Source organism: Biomphalaria glabrata, chromosome 3, assembly GCF_947242115.1.
Source record: "Biomphalaria glabrata chromosome 3, xgBioGlab47.1, whole genome shotgun sequence".
Lineage (NCBI taxonomy): Eukaryota > Metazoa > Mollusca > Gastropoda > Planorbidae > Biomphalaria > Biomphalaria glabrata.
In genome coordinates, this window is record NC_074713.1 from 53,701,773 (window position 1) to 53,722,229 (window position 20,457).

At 39.4% G+C, this 20,457-nt stretch overlaps 1 protein-coding gene across 5 annotated transcripts in view; it reads left to right on the top strand.

Annotated features, from left to right (window-relative positions):
* LOC106055464 (cell division control protein 42 homolog) overlaps positions 1-19,985 on the top strand; it is a 32,988-nt gene extending 13,003 nt beyond the window's left edge. For all 5 annotated transcript variants that reach the window (XM_056022677.1, XM_013211726.2, XM_056022678.1 and 2 more), the window contains one exon: positions 13,202-19,985. In XM_056022677.1, the coding sequence (XP_055878652.1) occupies positions 13,202-13,672 (471 nt within the window). In that variant the 3' untranslated portion in view covers positions 13,673-19,985. The remainder of the gene's footprint in view (positions 1-13,201) is intronic.
* Positions 19,986-20,457: the final 472 nt, after the last annotated feature.

The following is a 20,457-nucleotide window of genomic DNA, read 5'->3' on the forward strand; positions in this document are numbered from 1 at the left end:
ACAATTTTCTTTTCTCCTATTCCGAGGAGTAGGTTGGCACGTGGCTGTCACTACCATGATATATCCCGCATGACTTGGCGGCTTGTTAAAGTCTCCACATTCTCTGCCTCTCGTCCCGCCCTCGTCTTGTAGATGATCTTTACCACTCCATGACATCTCGGGAGCGACGTCGTGCTTCTGAAACTCGCTCGGAATGTGCATACAATTAATTGGCGCCTGTTCCCGACAGGTGTCTTGTTGCGGGCCGTGGCCTCCTTTGATTTAAGGACACCGTCAGTCACACCAATTCCTCCCAGCCTCCCCCACCCCCCCCCCCCGTCCTATTCATTAGATATGCAGTGTGACCCTAGCAATGTCAAGCACGGTTGACAACCACATGAAACTATTATTCTCTTATTGTTGTTTTGAAATACACATATCTCTAAAATATTGTTTAAAAAGTTTCTCATCCAGCCAATTCGAAAGTGTAGTCTGTAGCCTAGTATTTGGAGGGCTGGGTTGATTAATATTAATAAATTAATTAATAAAATTAATAAATTAAAAACATAGAATGGAAAGATCTGAAACAAAAAGATTTATTTTTTTGTGATTGGTAATTTGTCCTTTTTAGTTTCTGACCATTATTTTAGTTTTAGCATTGGGTTGAATTCTGGGATAGCCTAGTCTCAAACCGGAAGTTTTCTGTCACACTGTGACCCTGTTTCGTAAAAGCCAATCAACACGTGGACGCTCCGGTAACACGTGGCTTCTTCAACAAGTGGCTGCATGCGTCCAGGCTGGCTGCCCTCACGAAACTTTTACCCTCGGTGCCGCTCGTTGAGCCCCCCCCCCCATCTCCTCCTCCCTCATATCATTCGCGCTGCAACCCGGTGGAAACGGCAGCTATGGCCAAATCGATGTCACAGTTCCGATATCGTAACAGCCCGACGTTGGTACTGTCTTGACTTGGGTGTCATTACGGGCCATCCTCTGTTTGGCACGGAGGAAGGAAAAGGGCGGGGGGGGGGGGGGAGAGGGAGAGCATTACACGTACTATCGACGTCTCGCGTGCTGCTGGTGACGTCACCCGCTGATGCTGCACGAGTCGTTCTCTCTACATAAATACCAGCCTTGGTCTCAAGACAATGTTTTTTTTTTCTTTAAAGAAATTATTTGCATTTGTCTCCGTATAGGCAATACATTTCCTCCATTTCCCTTCCCTTCCCCTTTTTCTGCGCTTCTGCCTCAAGAATCTTAAGGGAAAGAATGCAAATGATGGGTTTCAAGCAGTAAATCTGAGGACAAAATTTTTTTTTTCTAGTTAAGATCTCCCCCCCCCCCCCTATCCTCGATAAAATATCGCCCTTCTCCGTCTTCGATAGAATGGCGCCCTAGGGAGCAATTTAAGAGTCAATAAGTTTGAATGTATAATTTATTCCGGCCATTCTTTCAGTATTTGTCCTCAATTGATAAAGGTTCAAGATTAGTTGGGCGATGGTATAACAAGATTGTAGTTTGCTTTTGTTTAGTGTGTTCTGGGTTATGTAAGATTAGTTGGGCGATGGCATAACAAGATTGACAAAGTGTAGTCTGCTTTTGTTTTTTGTGTCCCGGATAATGTGCCGTGCACACTTCCATGACATTTTGGTTAGCATATTATATCTACGTATGAATTACTTAAATTGTGGTAGATCTCTCTCTGCATATTTACAGCTTGCTATTTATTTTTGTGTCCGGTGTCTGGATAATCTAGGTATTTTAGAAAGCAAATTGTAATTTTTTTTGTACACTGCAGAATTGTATTTCTAGTTATTTTCTTGGCAAAAAATCTTTAAAAATAGCATCCTTTACTTTGTTTATTGTGTCTATTGGGTTCAAAATCTTTCGGTTCGTTTATATCGCCCCACCCTTCCATTTTTTCCATATCCCTTTCTTTTTTTCTTTTTTTTTTTTTCTTACTGTATAGTATAGTTTATAAACCGAATCCTAAATAGCATACATTATATACAGGGCCGGCCTTAGGCCACTGCAGCCTATGCGGTCGCAGTGGGCCCCGCGCTAATTCTAAGTGCACGTTATTAAATTAAACCATTATAACGTATATAAAATAGCAGGGTTTTCGCGACCTCCTGATTTTCCAGGGCCTCCAGGAAATCTCATGAAAGGCAAAATATGCGATAATGTCCTGAACTTTGTTTGAATTTATTCAACTCTCCTGAAGAATAGACGAAATTGACATTTTGGGGTGCCAATAAATAAAAAGTGGCATTGCAAGCTTTCATTTTATAAAAAATTTATTGCAAAGACGAAAGCAGGCCTATTTTCTAATAAAAAAAAATTTTGACATGCTTATCCCTACCCAGACTAGGCCCCGCGCGATCCGTTTCGCATAGGGCCCCGCAAATGCTAGGGCCGGCCCTGATTATATATATATATATATATATATATATATATATATATATATATATATATAGGCGGATTACTGTTAGCAATTTAAATGAAATTACCCCATGTTGGTATAGTCAAATTCCAAGTCTGCATTTTAAAAGAAAACACTCAGAAACTGATGTCGTCATTTAGCCCTTTTTTTTTTTCCTCAATGACGTCATCGAAAGCACGGGAGGAAAAAGCTGTCTACAATTTTTGTTCATGAACTCATGCGTTCTCTCAACTTATGACGCGACTAAAATTGTTCACATATCTCGCTTTTAGAAAACCGAGGAGCGGGTAGAGTCCCCCGGTAGAGGATCGTTTACATAATTTATACCCGCAGTATTTTCACTCGAGATATCGCCTTACAGATGAAGATCTTGGGCCTAGGCTTGTTCATCACTGGGCCATAGTCTGTGTTTGTTTATATTTTCAGCTGCTGTGTTAATATTGTCCAGGTGTTGAAGGGCTGGCGTTCCAAACTTCTGATTAAACGCTTAAAAGACGACGCCTCGATATGTTCTAATGTTGTAGAGTGAATACTCGTGGCGATTTCTAGGGGAGAATGTGATGACTTTACAATCCTATGGTCTCCTTTAGTTTGATCTGTTCTCGTTGTCTAAGTCTCTGAATGCAACTACCCTTGTTGTATTTTTTTTTTTGTTTAAAAGGTATGTTAATGGTTGGCCGTAGAAACAGGTGCACGTTACGCCATCTGCCCTTTTGGACCCTCGTCCTAACGGAAACCTTTCCTTTTTTAAGGAATGTCAATTTAGCGGTTGTTGTCTGCCTCGTTTCACGAGGGGGGGGGGGGGGCAACCGAGGGCCGGGGGTATCTGACGTAATGTTTTTTGTAGTGCTTTGCATTGTGTGCATCTGGACCCGTCGCATGTCATGTTATGTTGTCGTTAATGTGACATCGAAATGACAATGTGGGCGTTTCTCTGGCATTTCTTTTGACTTCTGCTAACAATGCCAAACCGACAGTGCAGCGGGATGATCGTTTTGTTTATAGAGTTAAAACTGTTCTCCTCGTCAGAAATGAGCTTTTAGAGAGAGAGAGACGGACAGACAGACAGACAGACAGACTGACAGAGAGAGACTGATAGAGAGAGAGAGAGAGAGACTTAGAAGAAAAAGGAGGTGTGTGTGTGTGTGATGACGTCATCTATGAGGCATGTAGTGCCGGAGGTTTAGGGTTACCTCCAGAAGATTTGGAAAAAATCCCACTTTATCTCTCCATTGTATCGCGTGTCTCGTGTGCCCTCTTCACTGCCTCGGGGGTTAAAGTAAAACGACCCCCCCCCCCCCAAAAAAAAAAAAAATTGGGGGGCGATTCGACGTGATAACAAATTTATCAACTTTCAACGTCGGGTATTTACCATGCAGGAGACTTCAGTTTTAACGCCGTCGATGGCAAAGTTCATATTTGTTTGTATGACTCATCAAATAGTAAAATGGCTGTCAAGTATAAAAAACATAAACAACAAATCAAGCAGCCTTGAAAACAAGACACCACTGGATGTGCACAAGACACCACTGGATGTGCACAAGACACCACTGGATGTGCACAAGTCACCACTGGATGTGCACAAGACACCACTGGATGTGCACAAGACACCACTGGATATGCACAAGACGCCACTGGATGTGCACAAGACGCCACTGGATATGCACAAGACACCACTGGATATGCACAAGACACCACTGGATATGCACAAGACACCACTGGATATGCACAAGACACCACTGGATATGCACAAGACACCACTGGATTTGCACAAGACACCACTGGATATGCACAAGACACCACTGGATATGCACAAGACACCACTGGATATGCACAAGACACCACTGGATATGCACAAGACACCACTGGATTTGCACAAGACACCACTGGAAACCAACACAGTTAGAGTGCTTTAGTCTTCACCGATTTTGAACCTATCTAGAGAGAGAGTGAGAGAGTCTGCTACCCCTCCACGCTCCTATTTCGAAGCTTTTGATGAAATGAGGTCGTGGTGTATACGCTTCTGAACGTCGTCACGATAGTCCCGAGTTCGAACCCCCTGCATCCACTTCCGTCCTGCCGGAGGTTTGGGCTAGGACATTCATTTCTGAAAGACTGACCTCCAGTCTAGTCAAGGTCAAGGTCTGTTCACTTCGACAAGCAAGACATTAAGAAGCTGTACATGTTTTTTTGTATTTTCTATGTTATCACCCAGTATCAGATTACCCTGTTGTTTTATCTGCTTTCTACATCAGCCTATAAATCAATCATGTTGGCAAGCAAGTGATACTAAAGTCAACATCTCGAGACCCTGGCGAGGGCTGATGTAGCTACCTTGTTTCTCCTCTTGTTCAAATAAAAAGTTTCAGCGACTCCAGTGGTTTACACGTTCAACTTATCTCAATACTGTATGATTGGTATTTAATAAAAATATTCCCCGATCCTCATTCAATTTCCTTCTCCCTCTTAAACATTGACCTTACCACCGGTTCACCTCTTGACCCCTGAAGGTCCTTCAGTGATATATATAGCCTAGTAAGTAACATCCTTGTCTGTTTCGCTTCAACTCTTTATCACACTCTGAACTAAATAGGAACTGGTGTAAATAGTGTGTTTACATATTCCCAAATAGATGTGTGTGCCCATGTTTGTGTGGGTATTCCCGATCATTGTTTTCACACTTACAACCTGTTTTCTCTTATCCTTTTATTACTTCTTTGAAAATCTATAAAATTATTGCAAACTGTTCTTTTGTTAATAAAAAGAGTAAACGCTTTTAAAGAAAACTAAACTGTAATGCTATCATTACTTTTTTTTACTGCTGAGGTGTATACATGTCAGGGAGCTACGAGTCGTGCGTGTAAAAAAAAAAAAAAAAAACCCTCGTCAATAGACTCGGGTAAGCTGGTTTTGAATAGACTTCGTGCTGACTGGGCGGCGTGGGCGGATTTGTTAGGTTGTGTGCTGTGCTGGATTAACCTAAGCACGCTTAATGCACTTGTTCGGGGCATGAGAACCACGCTAGAAGAAGAATGGATAAGAATACTTTAAAAAACAAAATTATATTGCACAATTCGTTGTGTCATTGTGTATGTAATAATAAAGGCTAAGCTAGCTTGTGGCTGCATCTCGGTTTGGCTAATAAGAGAATTCTCCACTTGCTAGCTACTTGAATTATAACCGTGATATATCTGTTTACAAGACTACTAGAAACCATGAACTGGTTACTAAAAAAAATTCTATATTAATATAGTAGTCAAGTAGGTCATTTATGTAACTCTCATAAATATTCTAAATATTTATATTGTAGTTAAGTAGGTCATTTTAGCATACAATACAAAAAATGTTTATATTTATATAGTAGTTAAGTAGGTACTTTTAGTCTACAACACAAATTACTTTAAAGCGTTGATATTTATGGATGACCTCAACACTTTAATACATTAAGTGTGCAGCTGTTTAAAAAAAATCCATTTCTTCCGTGATGGGAAGTTCACTCGCCCGCCCCCTCGCTTTTTAATAAAAATTCCAACCTGTCTCGAGGAGCTGTACTTTCTATTAGTACCAAGCAGCCGTAGGTATGACATGTCCTCATCAGTTTGCCTAGTTCCAGGCCATCCCTGCTGCCTCTTCGGTGTTTGATGATTGTTCCCGTGTAGGTTAGACGAGACTTTGACGTCGGCAACGAGGTGCCGGACTTGCCACTCAAACCCGACCCGAGCCAACTGTCGAGTGCCAAAAATGTGTCCGCGAACGTAAGTCACCGTGTCTTCTTCAGTGTGAACAAAAAAAAACCCACTACGTTAACTCTTTCTCTCCTTAATTATTTACCATATTCTGGTGAAATCAACGTTGGTATCGTCATTTAGGAGAGAAAGAGTTAAAGATCAAATCACAATGTGGGGTGACGAGAGTCATCGAGAAACAAGTTAGCCCCCCCCCCCCAATCCATTCTTCCAATCGTACCCTCCCAGCCACCCCCACCCCCCACCCCAAATATTGTAGGATGTATATTTTCATCTAGTCTGTTAATTTTAGAGCCACTAATTTAAAAGCACTATTTGATAATGTCGACCCTGGGAAGGTACTGGGCTTTATCCGGGAAGTGGAGCCATCTACAAAGATCTGATTTATGAATTTGTGAACATGCACTATTTACATTAGATTTTTACCAAATATTTAAATTTTTACTACCTTTACTATTTTAACTGTGAATAGACCTTGATTTTAATGATATGACTGTATAGAATCTGGCCCTTGTTGTTTAGAGAGAGAGTGGTCCTTGGGGGACTGCAGGCACGACATGGCCTAAATTGTGCCGATGTGCCTCAAATCACAAATCTAGTCTGTTAATTTCTAGCACTAGACTTAGATCTGTCTTTTATCATTTTAAATGGAAGCATATATTCCTGACGTCTCTGGACTGGATGAAGACCTAATTAAGGGAAGAGTTCTCTTGTGGCTGTCACGTTTCATTATAATTGACACATCAATAGCGTGACGTAAATTCAAACAATTAATTGGCTATTTTTTGTGTGTGTTTTGTCTGAGTTGTCTCTTTCTCACGGCCTGTTAGTAGACCACAGTGTACCACCGCCAAGAACGGATTGAAATCGCGTGCTTCTTTAAGTTTGCGTTTGTTATAATTGATACGACGGTTCATGGTTTCGACTTCTGCCTCTGGTAGACATTGTTTGCCCTGCTAGTGGTAGGGAACGGCAATTCCCCGCAGGTTGATCACACACTGCTGGGAACACAGACAGGGTGTACGGCCTATATCACGATTCAAACATCAGAGATAGAAACGCAACACGGGCAATGCATTATGTATAATCCTTAATGGACAGTGGTCACACTTCCCCCTCTCGCTAGCCAAGCAAGAAGGTATTGTCTTGTATGTGCAGCTCAAAAATGGTGTCCCTTTATAGCTTGTGTTGTTTTTGTTTTTCCACGAGTGACATCTAGTCTATCGTGGTGGAGGAAAAGGCGAGTCTAAATCAAAGAGACACATTTATTAGGGATCATAGTCAGCTCGTCACTCCCCTTTATAAATAGTGCACGCTCAATTGGAGACATGCCCCCCAACACCCCTTTCTCCTTTTATCATTTTTTCAAGTGGCAGTCGAGTATGTAACGGGTTTCCTGAATCAGCCGGGGGATCAAGGTACTTAGTTGAGCTTGAATCTATAGAACCGCTACATTAACACATGGGTCCAATCATAGGTTCATAATGATCTTTTTTTTTTTAAATAGCCGTCTGTAATGTATGAGCTATGATAACAATCGTCTTTAGTTTAAAAGTTATTCATATTTATATAAGTTTTCATGAAATACAAAAAAAAGTGACTTATCATTCATGTGCTAATTGTCTTTCTCTGGGACTACCGGCAAGGGGAAATACAATTCATTGTAGGCATATATATATATATATATATATATAAATATATATAATATATATATATAATATATATATATATATATATATATATATATATATATATATATATATATATATATATATATATATATTGTAATAACTGAAGGGAGGCAACTCAACGAGACATAGATGTTTATTTACATGGAGACAAGACAAACACATAGGACATCTGCCTGAGTACAGCATTGTCATCTCGGCTCTAGACTTGGGCGGAAATCATTCTCTCTCTCTAATGCCAACATCCTTCCCAGTCTAGTCACTAATAGTGCGCACCTTCTGCACTGTCTTGGATGGCGGTGTGCATGAAAAGCTCTGTGCCAGCTTGTTATCTCGAGATCACATTTTGGTTTATAGTCTCTTCCATTCATTTCCAGTGTCACTTCATGAATATGCATAGATTTTCACTATTTGTTAGTTTTAAATAAAAAAATAAAAAAAAACAGATCTGTTTCTATATTTAAAGTGTTCAGCAGCTATTACATGTACAATATTATCTGTATGTATTTCGACAATGGAAACAAAATAGAAACGGTGGATGAGGGTATGGAAATATCAATACTTTGCTGTATCAATTACAACTTATTCTTTAAAAAACAAGTATGGCTTTATACTTCTTTTGTTACCATTCAACACACTACGTGGGGGCTCTTCTTGAACTGGGTCTTTAAACATGGCCTATGTTTGGATCCGTTTTTTTTTTTTTGAATGACACGCTATTGCTAACGTTTTGAAAACAGCTGACGTAAATAGCAGACGTGAATCCGGCGACTTTTGGCAAATACAAAATTAGCATAATTCTCTCCCCCTGTCGGCCTGAAAAGCTCTCGATTCTCACGGTGTTTTTTTTTATATAAACTGTGTAGGTGCAGGATATGCGAAATAATAGACAACACTCTGCTTAGGTCTGTATTAATAACCCTCATCCTTGGGACTCGAGTTTTAATCATTTTTCTTGCTAGATTTCATTTGGTGTCTTAATACCGACAACAAAACATCAAGCGCTCCCTTTTATGGCAACGGAAAATATGGCAACGGACAACAGGAAATAATTAATTTTTTTTTGGGGGGGGGGGGGGAGGGGGTGGTTGATATTAAGAATGAAAAGAAGAGACGACTCTTTTAAGTTTTTAATGATCAAACTTTTTGAATTTTTCGTTTCAACTGGCTCCCCAAATTCCCTCCCTTATCTTCGCACACGTAACCAGGTACTACGGTATTACTGGTTCTCAACTACTGTTTGCTGCGTCAGAATGCGCATGTTCTACTTGTGGAGAGTTTGTCAGGTGTATAGGCTGAGCATCACTGTACCAGTAGAAACAATATAGTATCAGCGGGATGTGGGGACATTTAATTGTGAATTCATATTACATTTCCCTGCCTAGATAGGCGCCGACGAGGACGCTGTCATTGGGAAGCAAAACTCCACCAGTCCCCGTGAAATCAAACATGAGGCTCTATCCGTTACGCCCAGTATTCACACTTGTACACTTGACAGTTTGGCGAGTGTTGAGCAAATAATGTCGTCGTTTGAGGACTACTGAAGACACCGGATGTGATATGTTTATTACGCTAATGTAATCGTTTTATAGTGTCAGTCACAAAGGATGCTATATATTTTATTGACAACTGAGATTGTATCAATTTATTACTAAACCGTTACGACGACAGTTCTATTAATAGCACTTAAGAGAGACAATCCTTGCTTCTATTCTATGAAATGTTTATTTTCTCTCGTGCGTGCACGCTCTGAATACGAGGTTCAAATAGTATTTTGATTTGTCAGTTGGATTCATTCAACTAATCTTCACGTGGCACGGATGGTATGGGGGGGGGGAGAGGTAGATGTCGCATGACACCTGTGACATGTCTTTGCTGTCAGTAATGGGAAGGAGTACCTGATTCCAGACACAGTGGCCTGTTTATGTTCTAGCCCTGTAAGAAGTGTAGAATGTGTAGAATGCAGACGTGTTTGTGTAGGGAGTGGGGGCAATAAATGATACTTATAGTGAAACTGAGAGAGAGAGAGAGAGAAAGAGGGAGAGACAGACGCTGGATGGGTGGGCAACATGTCTTTACGGCAAAACGTAGACCTTCATTTGGTAGTGGGGATGGGTGGGTGCGAGAGAGGGGGAGGGAGAGATACCTAAATGAACACGTCACGAAATAAAGTTCCTAGTAAAGAGGGGGAACTGGGCAACAGCCCCATTAGAGCAGTCCACTGCGTCTCTCTTAACTATTACATCGCCTCTGCCATTATGGACGTTATATGCACACCCCCTCTCCCCCTCCCACACACACACACACATCCAACATGGGGGTGAGCTGATCTTCTAACAACATACCTCGTCGTGAGGCTAGCACTACATTTTGTAGAGGATACTGTTCTGTGACTCTATAGCAGCGGTTCTCAACCTTTCATGCTCGGTGACCCCTTCTTACAATCCCCCACTCTGCCGCGACCCCCCCCCCACACACACACACATACAGCAAAAGAAGAATAGACAACAACAATCCATATTTTCGATGGTCTTAGGCGACCCCTGGCTAATTGTCAATCGACCCCCAAGGGGGTCGCCATCCACAGGTTGAGAACCCCTGCTCTATAGGAAGTTAACGACATACTATATTTTTTTTAACCGTGTACGCATTGTATGTTTTGAGTTAAATGTTTGTTTGTAAAATGTTTGACATGTTTCGGATGTTCCTTCAGAGTTGAAGATAATTACATCCTAGTCCAAAACCTCCCGCAGGACGACGGGGGATGGGAGCGGGCAAGGTTTGAACCCTGGACCATCGATAAATCTGAACGACAGTCCAGCGCGCAAACCGCACGACCAGGCAGCCATCCTGGTTATGTTATAGTACAGTGTATGGTACCACACCACGGATTAGATGAGATGTCATTGTCTTGCGAGGCATCTACGATGGTATCGATGGGAATCGAACCGCAGATCATGTAACAAACAATCCGACAGACCCCCCTATCGAGACTTTGGAACTAGTTATCTACCCCTTCAGAAAGATCTAGATCTAGTTTAAGAACCATTACAATCATGCGTGTGTGCATGTGTGTAGAAGGGCGTTGCGTGTATGTGTGTGCGTATATATGTGTTCGTAGAATTGCGTTGTCAACACGTCATGGATGTGGCCTCATTCATGGATGAAGTCCCTAAAAAAGGTGTGTGTGTATGCGCTCGTGGGTGTGGGGAGGATAATGAGTCATGCTTGTCGACACGGTCAAATGACTGCCTATTTACACTATATCTTGTTCTATCCGACTCGAAGTTGTTGTGGCAGAAGTACAAACTGCGTCGATTCATTCCATGTCGTGCTCCAGTAATTAGGTCAAGCGGTAAACTCGATAAAGAAAGTAGCGAAGGAATCAATTTAGCTCCATTCTGTAGGGAACATGTCGATACTCGGCGCTCCATTCATAGTTTCACGTCATTCAGACGTAATCAGTCACGTGATGCCGTAAACCACATGGCCCCGCCCTTTAAAAAAAAACCACACTAAATCAGTGAATGGCACCCTAGTAGTTTTTCTGTTGTTGGACTGTATTATTAGTGTAATATATCACTAGCCTCTGGGCCATCTAAGTATATCCGCGTCCTATTCTCGTCTGGCAGCTGACATGTCACATCGACAAGAGGCCAGATGACATGTCACATCGACAAGAGGCCATATCAGACGATCCCCCCTCCCTCGTTGACCGACGCCTGCCTTGTAGAGAGAACCAGGTGCTTGACTTAACTCTGGTAGAACCACTTCTTGCCTTGTAGCGACGCCCCTGGCACTACAAGTCCATATCTCAATGTAGGAAGACAAAAAAGTTTACAAAAGTTTTGTATCTAAAATGAAACGCCCTAACTAGTCATCGCCGGAACTGGATTTGTTAGCGTGGCAGTCAAAACAGTGGAGACCAACCTTATGTTGTAGATTTTTTTCTCTACTGTGTCGGTAAATGTAGTTTTATGTACAGAGATTAAAACACTATTGTTATTAATATTGGTACTGTTTTGGAAATGTTTTGAATTTCTGTCCCTTTACAGGTCTATACAATAATGCAATTACCATTTTCTTGATTCTCCCTTTCCAAAAATTGCATTGTTTTTGGGCCAATATTTTCTTTCTTACTTTTGATTGCCCCAGATTCCAGGATATTAGGGGGAAATTCTTTTTAGAGCGCAAAACTTAAAAACACTATTGGACAAGGTCGACCCTGGGAAGGTACTGGGCCCTGTCCGGGAGGTGGGGGTTATCTACGAAGATTTGATTTGTGAAATTGTGTACATATAATATTTACAAAAAGATTTTTACTAAATTATTAAATTTTCACTACCAATACTATTTTAACTGTGAATAGACCTTGTTTTTAATAACTTAACTAAATAAAATTTAGCTCTTGTGATATGAAGGGAGAGTAACCTTTCAGGGATTACGGGCACGACATGGCCTAAAGTGTGCCGATGTGCCAAAAAACTAAAAACTCAAACCTTCTTACTTGTGTATTTATTTATTTTTTTAATCATCGCAATTTTTTCACTTTAAATTCTTGAATATTTTTCTTGACAAGAATATAAAAAAAAAGTTTTAGTTTTAGAGTTTTGAAAACAAGAGACTTTCCGGGTATATTTGGTTCCATTGTATGTAAGTTGTGATCTATTCCATTTGTTTTTGGATGTGACAATGACGATGATGACGCTAGTTCGTCTCTTTTCCTATTGCGGCATTCATGCTCATTATGATTTCTGAAGACGTTTAGCACAGGAAAAATTAACTCATTAACTAACACAAGTCGAGTGTTAAGTTAACTTTTGAACTTTGAGATGCGATTCTCTTTATTATTATTATCACTATTATTATTATTATTATGTTAGAAACGAACGAGTATTCATTCTGTGGCACATCCAGGGTCGAGTTTTGTTAAAAATAATTTTTAAAAATTCATTGTTGTCCCTTTATCAGTGTCTTCTGAGGAATTTTTCTCGTGATGTGGCGGGTCTGCAGCAGTACCGCCTTCTGTCAGGCAATGGAAGTGTTCTTAGATCTAATAATATTATTGTTGTTGTTGTTATTAAATAATGGTTAAGTAATCTCAAATTCATTATTATATGACCCAAATTCGACACGGTTCGAGAGTAATTTTGACGTCACTCAATAACATAACACCGACAGCTTGAACGATTTGACTAGGGCCTTAACAATATGAACAAAGGTTTGTGAACATTAGCAGGGACTGGGCTACTCAGATAAAGATATCCAATGATTGTATACATTACTGTACAGCTATTAACTAAATGATTTGGTCTTATATATACTTATATTTTGTTGTGTCTCTACAGGATGACTTCGACACCATTCGTCCCCTCTGTTACCCCCACACGGACATTTTCTTGCTGTGCTTCAGCGTCGTCTCCCCTACCTCCTTCAACAACGTCGTTGAGAAGTGGGTGCCCGAGATCCGCAAGCACGCCAGGGACATACCCATCATGCTGGTGGGCACCCAGTGCGACCTACGCAACGACGTCAAGATCCTGATCGAGCTGGCCGGCTACAAGGAGAAGCCAGTGTCCGAAAGTGACGCGGCCAAGCTGGCTGAAGACATCGGGGCTGTGGGCTACATGGAGTGCTCGGCGCTGACCCAGAAGAACCTGAAAGACGTTTTCGACCAGGCTATTCTGGCGGCGCTTAACATCACAGACCTCGGCCGCTCCAAAGAAATTCGTAAGTCTAGGAAAAAGTTGTCCATTCAAGACAGACACAGCTCCAGCTTGAAGAAGGCTGGTTGGAAGAGGTTCTGTTGCTTCTTGTGACGGAACTCTCTTCCGAACTAGCCATGAACATTTCGGAAGCAGAGTTGACTTTGACTTTAATTTATCATCCAACTGGACTGTATCTGGACTGCAGATTCGTCACACTGGTCATGGAGCAATACTGAAGTGATTTCTATTTTTGTTTTCTGTGTTTTTTTACATTCTACTTTTTCAACACCCGGGGCTGGAACTCTAAGCCTTCTTGGTTTGTAAATAATGTACTTGAAAATTAACAGACTGACTTAAGAAAGCTTCAAAATATTTGTGGGAATTTGAAGTCACTTTCTCTGGCAAGTATTGAACAAGAGCCAACACTGGGATTTCAGTAAGGCGCCTTAAGTACTGATTAATTTAATGCCTATATACATACTGGATTATTTGTGTGCTAGTTTTAATATTAATTTTTCAAGTTCGCATTTTAAAAATTATTGTTCGTTTATCAGCTTAGCCTAAGCGTATAGTTAAATAAAAGAGTGTATCTCTCTAGATTTGGATGCCACTGGGAAACCATGGCTTCTTGATGTCTGTATGCGTGTTAATTAAATTTTCAAGCATTTTTTAGTTCATTAGAACTGAGTAGCAAGTACTGAAAGGTCAATGTTCCATTCTCTCGCTGATGCAAAAGAGCTTCTTGTTTCTTAATAAGGGAGAAATGATTTATGGGGGTTGGAGCTGTCAGTTTATGATTTAATTATTCTAGCATTCTGATGGATGGGCTTGTATATAGATTGGAGATATAGTGTATGTCTAAAGTTAACGGTTGATAAGTTTGATTTTTTTATGTAATTTAAAGAAAAAAATCAAAATCTCTAATTAACATAAATATTGCATTTCGAGCTGTTAAATTTTTGTTAATTATTTAAATTGTTTAGTAATTGTTTCTCTGCCAATACACTCAAACAAATGTGAAATATTGTAAAATATTTTCAAGATAATTCACTGAAATGTTATGCAGAAAACCTTAATCTATGAGTACCTCCTCTCTGATTACCTCCCCTGTGATATTTTGTAGGTGGGCTGTGCCGTTCTTGTTTTGTGGTTCTTTAAAGGATATTTTTTTTGTCTTCCCCCCCCCCCTTTTTAAAACAAATGTTTAGAGTTATAGACATGTTTTTTGTAAAAGCTCGAGACAGGGGGGCGTGGCGGGTCATTCAGTAGACCAGCTTCTTTCAAATGAATGGAGGCCTGCCAATGGAGCTTGTAGATCCAGTGACACAAACAAAAACATGCGTCTCTTACTGAAGTTCTCCCTACCAGTGGCTTGTACGTCTGCCAACAGTCACTCCATTGAAGAGTAAGCCCTCCTCCCCCCCCCTCCTTTTCCCTGTACGCCTCCCCACAGTGTAAGTTGGTGAATTACACAATGAAGATCAATGAGTACACAAGACTTTTATTTATTTAAATTCGGTCAGGCTTGCATTTTTAAAAAATCGTTAACGTTACCTCCCCTTTTTTTTAATGTTCTATTTATAGACAGCAGATCCGGAGTAAAACATCTCTTTATGCTACTTGCTAGTCGGCTTTTAAAATTGTATTGTTTGACCAATTGTACACACTACACAGGTTAAGTCATCGTACACAAGAATCTTATAAGATAGGATAAGAATCGCATTCTTAGTTCCTACACATGTGTTTGCATTATAAATCCTCTTCTTGTTTTCTGTATATAGTTTTTTTTTATAACATAAATTAAGAATGGCAATGTTGGGATATGCATGGCCTCCCCCACCCTTTTTTTTTAATTAAAGGTTTTTGTTTCAAATAATGTGAAATATAATCAATAGTAGCGGTATTATTAAAGACATTCTTTGCCTGCCATTGAAGAAAATACTAGATATCATTTTTGAAATTCATTTTTCACAAATTTAAAAATATAAAAAAAAAATGTTAATGACATCCTGAAACATTGATTTTTAAAAAGGTGTAGAAGAAGTGTGTTTCCTGTAATAAAGGATCACCTTTTTAAGCACCCCCACAATCTCCCCCCCCCCCCCCCACCCCCACCATCAGCCTTCTCCAGATCTAGTTTTGTTTAAAAGTTACGTCTGCTTGATTTCCTTCTGTGATAACTCAGACATCTCGAGATGAGGGACTAGTGATTGATGGGAAGACTTCAATGTGATAGCTGCAGTTTCCTCCTCTCTTTTTTTTTTTTGACCTCACTTACCTTCCCTTTTCCTCCACACACACATCAGTAACACATTACTTTAACATCATTGTCAATTTTTATATTAGAATTGTTAATAAAATAATATATGTGATGTAGACAAGTGATTAAAAAAATATGTTGTATAGGTCAGTGATGAAGTAATATGTTATGTAGGTAAGTGATCAAATAATGTTATTTAGGCAAGTGATATTGATGAATGGGACCAATCAAGTGCTTCCTTTTCTAATGTGTGTACATATTTGAACTGTGCCTTTGACCTTTCTTGATGTTATATGTTTTGTTTGTAATCACAGAGCATTTTGTGTCAGATCTTATATAATTGGTGTCAGAACTGAGAACACCATATCATGTCTGATCAGCTAGTGATTTAATTACATTATAAACACACCTATGTCCTGTCATCTTATACGTAAAGCAAATAAAAATGTGTATGTGTGTGCATGTAGAAATAGATATCACAACTTTTGGCCAATCTTAATGAACTTGGCATGAGTAATCCCCAGTATTCCCAAGATTGTTGCAGAGGTCTTAGGAGGTGTTTGAACCTTCTCCTTTTGACATAACCATTAAGACCCTAGATTAAACAAGAAAATATTTTAGATAATTTGTTTAGGTTTTATTTTATCTTGTACAATTAACAAGGGTCAGCGCTGGGTATTTCTGCTAGTTGAAAATATAGGTTAGTGCTGTTTAGAGTTTTCTTAAGTTTTTTTTTGTTTTTTTTTTTGGCTCTTGTATAAGTCTTTTTTTTTTTATTTTCTGTTGAAGTATTTCTCAATTTATGTAAATACAATACAGAAAAAAAACTCCAAACTGCAAAGTCATTTCATGCTGTCACTGACCAAAACATCCGGCTCTGCATGACTTTATTGGACTAAGTTGTTTTGGAGGAGTTTTATCACCTACCTTCTAAACCTATGTTTATGCGCTCTTACATTTGTGTCGTCTGCTAGACGAGTTGCTCGAACATTCTCTTTTGGGCTTATCTCAAGAATGTAAAACATTTTTTTCGGAAAGCAAATATGTCAGGCCATTAAATGACACCGCAGTCTACAGTAGGCATATTGCGCTGCTTGTAGCTGAATTCTACTTGAGTTTTTTTTGTTGTTCACATATTGGATTGCATAAACATAGATCTAGGTTTATTGGGTTTTTTTTTAATAGTTTTTTTTTTATAATGTCTCTTCATCGCTTCATACAATAGACTTAAAGATGAGTCATTTAAACCCATCATTTTGACATGTTTGTGTATATACACCAATGGATAACTTAGTTACCTGGGACTCTTAGGTTGTAAGTAAACACCCTGGATGGGCGGGGCAGGGTTATGTTATCTTGTGTTTTTGGGGCTCATCAACTAATTAGGACAAAATATTTGCATGCTTGGAATTTGAGACATTCGCAGGGTCACGTGGTAGCCCTATGAAAAGTGACATTGTTTAGCAGGCATACGATTTAGTAAATATGTCAGCGGGCTAATCCCTTCGCCGAGCCCCCTAGCGAGTGTAAAAAAAAAATGAGAGTTGACATTACTTATTAAGCTCTGTAGACAACGCCTTTGTCTGGTTGGTTTAGATAGCCGCTCTAGCTTAGCCGTCTTACATTGTCGTATCCATTGAATTCAAGTAACGGTGGCATACAAAACGATAGCAGGGGCGTATTACGTATGCTGAGGAACACCCCAGTGTCGTTATATAATACTGTATAAAAATGTACTCTAGTTGACTGTAATCACCCCCCCCCCCCCCCCGATCCCTCGCTAAAGGTACGCCGCTTCTTTTAAAGGTGATTGGGTGCCTCGTCTATTTTGGGGGGGGGGCACTTACAAGACAGTGTATATCTCGGTGTAATAAATTGTTGGATAAGGGGCGTACGTTACAATGCTAATATGACACCACCCTCTGTAATCGCCCGAGCTCTTTTCCAAAGCCCGCGGGGGGCGCTGGGACATAATGAACTCAGGGATTAGTGCAGAAACCGATAACATAGGGTGCCGTTCGGGGCGTGACACATGGTAGGCCGGGGCGGGAGAATCGGTAACAGTGAAAGTCTGTAGATATCAAAGAGTAGGACAGTAGTCTGTAGGACTATAGTGCTGCGAAAGGTCACTTCCTGCTTGTAGTACCAACTTAATAGCCCTTGCATATTTTTTTTATACTATTTTATTTTTCATTATTAAAACCATCTTAATGCGTATCATTGTTTGCAGAGTCGTATCACTATTTGCAGAGTCGATTTGTTTTTTGTTGTTTTTTAGTTACAGGGGAGGTAACTATATCGAGAACACAATGCTGTGGAAACTGTGTCGATAGAAGCAGGCAATGAAATAGTAATCTGATTTCTGTATAATATTTTTTGTTCAGCTTTGTAAGTTATTTATGTTTTTTTCTTCCCTAAGAGCTTTCATTTGTTTTATATGTACATTTTATGTTATATAGAGATTGCCACACTATAAGTGACTGATGTCTCCAAACTTCATAAGACAATGTGTATTAATATATAATTGGTATTGACCTCTTTGAATAATATTTAGCAAATTGTCATTAGTCACGTGCCTTATCGTCGCAGCCAATCGTGATGGATATGACTCAATTCAATTCTCTGTATTGAACAGTTCACAGTCACCTTTTTTTTAATACATATTTATGTTAATTTTGAAATTTTAGGCGATTGAATGAATCTGACACGTGACTCAAAAGGAACTCTTGCTTATTTGATGTAAATATTGATCTCTGACCTTGGTATTAGTAAGCATTTTTCATTCTCTGCTTCTCAAGGTCTTAACTCTTTCTCTCCTAATCGACAATACCATCGTTTATTTTGAATTCATTAAATTAAAGTTCAATTTTTTAAACTTGACTTTGAATTATATAAAAAGAACATGCATTTCCCTTTAATTCTATACCAAATAAAACATTTTCTGATAACACACAACAAAGCTATTGAAGCCCAATCATAACAAGGGTAGTGAAATAGTCATGAGCAAATGAAGAATTCCTTCAAAACGTGGACAAATAATTACGGAGAGAAAGAGTTAAATCCCAGATAGGTGGACCTGTTGTGTGCATCCATGTGGAACACACGGGCACCACTTGTCCACGTGGTTATCTTTAGCTTCAGCTTGTTTGTTTCTTTTAGCCGTGTTTGTTTGGATGGATGTGTTTGTATGAGAAGTATATTGTATAGGTTAGTGTCGAAGATGGTTGGGTTTATCTGTGTTTTTTTTTTTTAATGCGAAACTTTTGATGATTTGTGTGTGTGGTCCGATCGCAGTGAGAACCACTGGATACTTTGCGGCACCATTTGTCCAGCCAGTTCATGTTTTCTGATGGTCACCCGAGGGCGTTGACTGACCCACCTTCTGTGTCCAGTCAATGTGTGCCTAATTGTCTTTCTGATGTAACCTGTACACATGCCCCCATAGCGCTTTCATCTGAATCTGTTTGTATTTCAATCATCTGTTTTGCTTTCAACCTAGGTCTCGTTACTTTTACCCAAAGTCAGTCTTGTGTTAGACACATGCACATTTAAAAGTCTCAATTCATTCGATGTTCACGTTTTTGTTCCTGCTGAGTCTACTCTAAAAATCATATGGGCAGTATGCATATTAAATGAAATAAAGTAAAGCAAAAAAAAAAAAAAAACACAGAAATCTCAAGAAACTCAGCTGAAAAAAAAACAACTTAAAATGAAGTGTTAAAACAGTGACGTACTGTGCAGACGACACGATTGCGTCATTGCAGTATTCCACTTTGGCCAGAATTTTTCTTGGGGTAGAGCTAAACTAATTAAATCATACATTTTTTAAAAAAATGTGTGCTGTTATAAAATTGTATCTCAAAATGAAATAACAATTTGTGCCAGTTTGTCTACACACAGTTTAACTGCTTTTAGTTTTGCCTGTTATCTTGTATATCTGTGTAAGAAATCTGGTCAATAAGTTAGATCTAGAAGATTATGTAGGCCTTCTTGGTATCAAATTACAAGGTTGATTCAGATGTTGATTTGTTATTTTTATTCTTCTTATTATTCTTATTAAATATGATTAAATATTGAATAACACAGTGTTTTATAAATGATTTGAAATCAAATGTTTTATAATGAATTGAGAAATAAATTTTTTGTATCTTTTGAATCTTTAAAGAGATTTCGTTTGTTGCATTTTAGATATGCGGGGACTTGGAAAATACATCTCTTCATTGGACCAACCTCCACAGGTCGTGTACTTGTGTATTCTAGGCCATGAGAGTGTATGTGATGTGTATTAGGTCAGGAGAGTGTATGTGATGTGTACTAGGTCAAGAGAGTGTATGTGATGTGTACATGGACAGGAGAGTGTATGTGATGTGTACTAGGTCAAGAGAGTGTATATCATGTGTATTAGGTCAGGAGAGTGTATGTGATGTGTACTAGGTCAAGAGAGTGTATGTGATGTGTATTAGGTCAGTAGAGCGTGTATCCAAAGTGTGCTAGAGTATGTTATACTTGACAGAAGACTCTAATCGGAACACAGTGTGTTTGTGATAAACCTTGTGGTTCTGCTAAGAGTCTGTGTGTTTTGCCCTGAGATTGTCCAAACCCGACCTAAACCTTGATCCATAATATGACCATCAGT